At 52.7% G+C, this 8,053-nt stretch overlaps 1 protein-coding gene and 1 pseudogene across 1 annotated transcript; both read right to left on the bottom strand.

The window, feature by feature from the left end:
* Positions 1-133: 133 nt before the first annotated feature.
* LOC121405430 lies at positions 134-8,053 on the bottom strand. The gene is made up of 2 exons (XM_041596098.1): positions 7,857-8,053; positions 134-1,204 (listed from the first exon to the last, which is right to left on the bottom strand). Exon 2 carries the CDS (start codon positions 1,187-1,189, stop codon positions 311-313), a length of 879 nt encoding a protein of 292 aa, XP_041452032.1. The 5' UTR covers positions 1,190-1,204; positions 7,857-8,053; the 3' UTR covers positions 134-310.
* LOC121405339 lies at positions 1,283-6,633 on the bottom strand (annotated as a pseudogene).

Below are 8,053 nucleotides of genomic sequence, written 5' to 3'. Positions count from 1 at the left end.
ACCCGCAATGAATAGGCACAGTATGATGGTTAACAAATCGGTTTATTGTGCACTCGAAACGGCGCGGTTGTTTGATTATATGTGTGTATGTATGTGGGTGAATATAAAACGATTCTATGTATCGACGCGTACCGGAATGTACGGGGGTGGGTAGAATACTAAACTCCCGCTTAGTGAGCTGGCTGCCCGCCAACTCGCTAGCGCCAGGCAAGAGAGAGCGCGCTCCGGCTGTTAACAACAGCCCCCTGCCAACTCGCTGCTGCTACTCTCAACATCCTCCCCCCCCTTGCAGGACTGCAATGGAGAACCTCTATGGCTGAGTGCACGCCCCAGAAACAATCCATCCGAATACGGTGCTTTGGGCCACGGGAAGACCTTCTCCTAGGGCGAGGAACCCGGGTTGGATCACCTTCTGGTAAACGTCGGCGCCGAGCACGAGGGAGACAGTGGATGGGCGATGGAAGCGCTCGTTGGCGAGGCGAATGTCGTCGAAACGGGTTCGCACCGCCTCGGTCACGGGGCGTAGTGGCGTGCGGACGCGCAGGCGGGGCTCGACCTTCAGCACTGCGTCCACTTGGAAGTTTCCATTCTTGGCGCGGACAGTCGCAGTGCACACCTTTTCGGTGCCAACCCGCGTGGAGGGCAGTTTGAAGGCGATGGCCAATGACTCGTCGATGCTGCTCACTGGGGTACAGGGGTCTATAAGAGCCACTGTCTCAAAAGTTCTGGAACCCGTATCTAAGACCACCAGGGCCGTCGGGAGAACGTTGATGCTCCGGTTCTGGAGGAGCGTAGCCACGGATGGTGCCGGATCTTCCACGACGGGGCGGCTTTCGGGGAGACGACGGCGTCGTTCAACGCTAGAGGCTGGAGCCGCCGGAGGGGCTGGTCCGGAAGCGCGGCCTGAACGCTGGGACGCACGGTTGTGGAGTAGCGTGTGGTGGTTCCCACCGCACACTTTGCAGCCCTTGGTACTGCGGCAGTCTCTGCCGGAGTGCCGATGAGCCAGGCAATTAGCGCAGTACTTGTTAATCAAGACGGCTCGGAGTCTCTTCTCGGCGTCCAGGCGAAGAAAGCGTCGGCAGGCACGGAGCGGATGGCTTCCGGAGCAGACTCGGCAACGGTAGGAGTTACTACCTCGAGAACGTCTACTCTCCGAAGTGCGGGTGTTACGAGACCGTGGAGCCATCTCTAAATACGGAAACTATGGCGAAAGAAGAAGACAAAGAATAGGAGACGGGTTAGTAACGGGATAGGAAGCGGGGGACGCGCACGCTCTTCGTTAAGGTTGGATGGAGCGAGGAGGTTCTACGGACAGAAGAACGACCTTTGCGACGGGCCTTTTGAGGACCCCCCGTGCAGTGACACGGACCCGATCGTCGGCGCCGGGGTACACGGAATGGATTCGTCCGAGACGCCATTCATTAGACGGCAAGTTGTCTTCCTTGACGACGACCATATCACCAATCTGCAGATTGGGCGTGGGCGTTTGCCATTTGGTCCGCTTGTGGAGTTCCTTGAGGTATTCCTCTTTCCACCTACGACAGAACTGTTGGTTGAGTGCCTTCAGATGTTGCCATCGATTTATGATCGAGGTGAGGTCACCCTTAACTTCTGGCTCCGCCGTCGCCATTAAGGGTCCCCCCGTAAGGAAATGCCCGGGAGTTAGGGCCAGTAACTCCGTCGGATCTTCGGACATAGGCGAGAGCGGTCTGGAATTAAGGCACGCCTCTATTTTCGAGAGAAGCATGGAGAGCTCCTCGAAGGTGTATCTACGAGTGGACGTGGCCTTATAGAACAGGGTTTTGAAGCTCTTCACTCCGGCTTCCCAAAGTCCCCCCATATGTGGGGCCCCTGGTGGGATGAATTTCCACGAGACCCTTTGGTGACTATACGCATCAATCACAGAGTCCTTAAATGCTTCTAGGAAATCACGGGCCAGTACTGTGGCTGCGCCCACAAAGGTCTTGCCGTTATCGGAGTGGATACTCTGTGGACAGCCTCGTCTCGCGACGAACCGCGCGAAGGCAGCGAGAAATTTCTCGGTGGTGAGGTCGGACGTAGGCTCCAAATGAATAGCCTTCGTGGAGAAACACACGAACACGCACACATACCCCTTGGTAATAAGGCACGCCCGCCCTGTGTAGTTGCGGATTTCGAAGGGACCGGCGTAGTCAATTCCGGTGTGCGTGAAAGGTCGGGAGAATGAAGTTCGCTCCCTGGGGAGATCCCCCATCAGTTGAGTTTGCAACTTCCTTTTGTGGATAAGGCACACTTTGCAAGAGTTCACGACACCCTTCATCAGCTTCTGAATCCGTGGAATCCAATACTTGGATCGGATAAGTCGCACCATCAATTGGCTGCCCCCGTGAAGAGTGATCCGGTGTGTGAACTGCGTGAGGAGTCGCGACAAACGACAGTTATACGGAAGAATTATGGGATGTCGCTCGTCATACTTCAGCCCTTGCGCCGTAGATACACGGCCGCAGGAGCGTATGACCCCATGTTGATCCATAAACGGATTCAAATTCAGGATAGAACTTGATCGAGGCACTGGACGCTTCTCACGTAAGGAGTGATACTCTTGAGAATATTCTCGGCGCTGAGTTTCTAGGATAAGAGTGCGTTCAGCCTCGTTAATTTCTCCGCTTGTAGGATGGATCTCCTGTGCGTACGGTAGTTTTCGGCAGCGCTGTAGGAAACGCAGGACGTACGCGCGGACTCGTAGAGCTTTTTCAAGCGTGGAGAATCGCTCGAGGAAGTCTTCGGGTGGGCTGGTTGTGAAATGGACTTTCACAGCCCGCTGCTCGAGGTCTATGACGGGGGTTTCCTGATCTTGGAGCGGCCATTGAGAGCGTGGTTGCTGTAACCACGAGGGCCCATGCCACCAGAGATGGTTGTCAACCAGATCCTGTAGAGGAACCCCCCGACTGGCTAAATCCGCCGGGTTGTGCTCGGAGCGCACATGAGACCACTTTTGGGTCTCGGTGGTTTGAGCGATTTTCGTCACTCGATTGGCCACGAAGGTGGTCCAATGGCATGCAGGCTTGTTCAACCAGGCGAGAACGATTGTGGAATCTGTCCAGTAGTAACAGGTAGACCCTGTCGTCGGCATACTTGGCAGGATAGCCGTCGCCATTTCGGCTAGAAGCACGGCCCCGCACAGCTCTAACCGGGGAAGCGATACGGTTTTTACGGGCGCAACTCGTGTCTTCGCTGCCAGTAGATGCACGTCGATACGCTGGCCCATCTCAACGCGAACATAAATCGCGGCGCCGTAAGCCTTTTCTGAGGCATCACAGAACCCATGGTGCTCCACCTTAACGGATGGCTGGGAACCAATCCACCTTGGGATACGGATCTTGGTGAGACAGGAGTAGCTACGCAGGAAGGCTTGCCAGTATTGACACAGTTCGTTCGGAAGGTTCTCGTCCCACTCCAGTTCCTGCAACCAAATTTCCTGCATGAAGATCTTGGAGCGGACGATGAACGGTGCCAGCCACCCTGCAGGATCAAACAGTTTCGCTATCTGCGAGAGGACTTCTCGCTTGGTGTAGGATGACTCAAGCGAGAGCACCGGAGGAACAAAGAAGAACTCGTCGGAGGTCGCTTTCCAGCGAATGCCGAGGGTCTTTGCCGTGCTCTGTGCGTCAATCTCCAGGAAATCAGTGTGGAGGAGGTGGTCACTCGGAATCTCGGCCAATACGTCCTTGTGGTTGGCTGTCCACTTTCGTAGCGGAAAACCTGCCGAACTGAGGGCGGCCTGTAATTCGCGGATGGCTAGCTGAGCCTCCTGTGTGGAGTCATCGCCGGCGAGGACATCGTCGACGTACATAAAGTGCCGAATGATATGACTAGCCCTGGGGAATTGCGATTGGACGTCGTTGGAAAGCTGTTGAAGGACTCGAATGGCGAGAAAGGGGGCGCAGTTGACGCCAAAGGTGACGGTTTTCAATTCGTAATCACGAATTTCCCCCTCTGCGTTTCGAAACAAGATTCTCTGGAAACGAGTGTGTTCTGGATCCACCCAAATCTGACGGTACATTTTGGTGATGTCGGCGTTGAACGCATATCGGAAGTAGCGCCATTTCAGAATCTGAAGGGTCAAATCGGATTGTAGGACCGGTCCCGCGTGAAGGAGGTCATTCAAGCTCGTTCCGTTCGCGGATGGGCTGGATGCGTTAAACACCACAGGAAGCTTCGTTGTAGTGCTATCGGGTTTGATTACTGCGTGGTGAGGGAGATAGTAGTTGTTGGAGTCGTGGCTCGGAGGGACCTCTGTCATGTGGCCCAGATCTGAGTATTCGTGGATTACGGAAACGTACTGTTCATGCAACGGCGAATCTCTCTTCAGCCGATTCTCGTTCCTTAAGAACTGGGCTAGTGCGATGGACCTTGAATACCCTAGGCCAGACCCGAGATGACCCGGGTCGCGGAATGGTAGGGTTACCATGTATTTTCCGCTTGTTGCCCTCGTGGTGGTTTGTAGGAAGTTGCTTTCGCAATAGGAATCGGACTCTCCTACTAACTTGGTTGGTAGATCCTCCACCTCCCAAAACTTTGTGAGGAGCTTGTCTAATGGAGCATCGAGGACGTTGGACACTTGTGTGGAGAAAGATGCGATTCGGTTCGGGGGGCACTGGGCACCGGACCAGTAAGCAACCACCCGAAAATCGTTTCCTGCCCAAGGAGAGAGCCACAAATGTCGGTCTGTGAACCGCTCAGAAGGATGGAGGGAAGGATATCGGCTCCGATCAGGACATCTATCTGCGAGCTCTCATAGAAGGTGGGATCAGCTAATGGCAGGTTCGGCAAATCTCGCAACGCACTTAGCGGAATTGGATATGAAGGGAGATTGCCTGCTAGTTCCGGCAATACGTAAGCCGCGGCTTTCAACTGCAAGCCCGGCTTAGTCGGGGAACGAATGGAAAAGTGGCAGAGCTTCTTGGACTGAGCTGCTACCGACTGACTCAGGCCTGAGACTTGTGCCTGAATAAGGCGGAATGGTAGTTTGATGATGTTAAAAAGCCGTTCCGTAATGAACGTAGCCTCGGAGCCCGAGTCGATTAGAGCGCGGGCGCGGAAATTTGTCCCCAGGTGGCAAATGTTAATTATTGCCGTGCCTAGAAGAACGGGCCTGGTGCCCGAGGTGAAATAATTTTGCACGGTGGGCTGAGCGTCGGACGAATTGGAAATTTGCGCGGATGTGGACGACTCACTGGAGGCAGGAGTACCGCGATGCAGCAGTGTATGGTGACGGGCTCCACACGTGAAACAATTGTGGGCGCTGGTGCACTCTCGGAGCTGGTGACCTCGGGCAAAACAGTTTAAGCACAACTGCTTCGTCTTGATGCAGCTTGAACGTGCTTCAACGTCCATTTGGAGGAAGTGCGGGCAGAGCCGGACCGGATGATTCTCTTTGGAGCAGAGATCGCACTGCTTCGGATTAATGTGGGTCTTGAAGGAGTGAAAGTTCCTCGGAGGAGGACTGCCTTGAGACCGGAATGGGTTGGCGTGGCTTCCGGAGGATTGCGGATTTTGACTGCCTTTGGACGGTTGCTGATGCGGATCGCTTCTAGCCTGGGAAGGGTCGCTCTCCATGGCCTCTAGCGTCAGGTACCGCTGTGTCAGGAAGGAGTCGATTTCCGTCCATGGAGGCATTTCCTTCTTGTCAGTCACTGACGCTTCCCACAGAGCCCGGGTCAGTTTTGGCAGCTTGGATGCACAGATGGTCACCAGAATACTATCCCAATTGTCTGTGCAGACCTTGGAGTGGGCCAGAGCAGTTAGAACACCTTGAATGGTGCTCTGAAGCTCTTTCAAGGCACGACTAGTCTCGGAACCCACGCGAGGCAGCAATAGCAGGATATTTATCTGGTTGGTCACCAGGAGTCGATTATTTTCATATCGACTACGTAGGGCTGACCATGCTGCTTCGAAACCGTCATTGGTAAGTGGGGACTTTTCTACTATGGCTTTCGGATCGCCACGGGTTTTAGTAGTGAGGTGGTACAGCTTTTCCACCGGGGACAGCCTCGGATTGTTTATATAAATCGCTGTGAATAGGTCGCGGAACGTCGGCCAGCGAACGTAATCCCCTGCGAAAACTTCAATGTCACAGGGGGGCAGCCGACAACCGCCCTGGGAGGTCTGCGGCCCGGGAGGTCGGAGGTCTGGGCGGTCTATTTGGGCTATGAGGTCCGCCACGCACCGCTCATAGCCCTCATAGCACTCGCCATACATTTTCTGAATTTCCTCTTGGTCTTCAGGGGCCTCGCACAGCATTGCCAGCGAACATGCCTCAAATTCAGCATCCACCTTGGCCCTATCGATGGCTGCCACAAACTTGGCCCGTGCGGAGGTGACAATCGGCTGTGCCATTGGAAGTGTGGAGCGAGGATCGACTAGTTGCGGGTATGGAGGCGAAAGCACCTTAGTCGTGATCGGCGAAGGAAACAGCACCGATTTGGTCGTCGCCGCCGTGGCACTCGTGGAAGCCCTTGGAGTACCTAAGGACCTTGCCCTTTGAGTCCCCGAGGTCGGCGTTGATGGCACGGATGAGCTAGATGGCCTTGATCTACCAGGCGTAGGCACCGCCAAAAACTTCTTGTTGTCTTCCACACCTGTTGGCATACTAAGAAGGACCGCACGCGGAAGCACAAATGAACGCCAAATGAGGACTGTGCGGATAAAGCGGAAATGGACACCACACCAGAGGCAGAACAACAAGGAATTGTTTTCCTGTCGAGCACGACTATCGGACGATATTCCTCAAGAAAATTGATATTTTCTTATTGGCAGTGGTTTTAATGCACGAAAAAGTCGAAAACGGAATCAGCACTAGACTACGATATTTGATATATCGGTATTGGATTTTATTTCGTCGTAGTGGGTGATGTGTAAGACGATCTTAGAGCGAAAACGGAAGTGTTCGGGAAAACTATCGGATGATATGACGCAAGAAAAAAAGGATCTTTTTCTTGTTCCCCGCGGTTTTGGCGCACAAAAGAATCACAATCGGGATCCGCACTAGACTACGATATGTTTAAATATCGGTACTGGAATGGATTTAGTCGTAGTGGGCGATGGACAAGGTGATTTGCGAAAAAATATTAACTACTCGATGGATACGAGGCCCGTGAGCGATATTTTTATTTTTGCCACCACTAGGTTTTTTTTTTGGTTTGTCACCTCTAGTTTTTTTGGCAATTTGGAATTTGGCGCGGAAAAATGCAAAAAAGACTGCGGAAATGAGCTGTGCCTCTTGTTGGATGAATTTATCCCGGATGTGGGGGAAATTGCTCGGGCTGTGGGTCACTTTATGGGCGCCTGGAATGCTTAAATTCTTGGTAATTGCGAAATTTGCATAAGCAGCGGAGTGCTGGTACCGCGTATCGGACGAACGCGTTCGTGCCTACATATACTAAGTGTGGTATGTAGATGTGGAGTAATCGGTATTTTTTAGGTATTTTCCCACCGGGATTAATGAGGTTTATTATTTATGAGAAGTATTGAGTGAAAATAAGATTGTAAGAATATACAATTCGATATACACAATAAACAATAAATACAATAAACAACGCCAATAAATTACTTCGGATGAGTGTTTTATTGGGGGCGGGGTATGTGTGTGCGACTCAGGCACAACATATGCACATGCATATATACATACGTGTCGGACGCCGGTATTGTGGCTGTGTAGCGGATAATTGCTAATAGCTAACGGAAAGTGTTAGTGAGATCGGACAATATGTACATAAGAATATATGTACATATGGATAAGTGGACACTCGGACGTGAATAGTGCGGAACGCCAATCGCGGAAGGAATCGATTGGCGGCACAATATGAGCGTACTTATCTGCAGTTCTCTCTGGAAACCACCGATGCTTGCTGGGACAATCTCGATTCAGCAAGAATCCGGCTCGAAGGACCAATGTTTGTAGTAGGGCGCTTCCTAGTGCTGCAGATAAGCCCTCAGAAGATCCAAAGTGTCCCGCAATGAATAGGCACAGTATGATGGTTAACAAATCGGTTTATTGGGCACTCGAAAC

The sequence above is a fragment of the Drosophila obscura genome, unplaced genomic scaffold (assembly GCF_018151105.1).
Source record: "Drosophila obscura isolate BZ-5 IFL unplaced genomic scaffold, ASM1815110v1 contig_139, whole genome shotgun sequence".
Taxonomy (NCBI): Eukaryota; Metazoa; Arthropoda; class Insecta; order Diptera; family Drosophilidae; genus Drosophila; species Drosophila obscura.
Note: the sequence above shows the minus strand (reverse complement) of the source record. Positions and strands in the feature narration are given on the sequence as shown.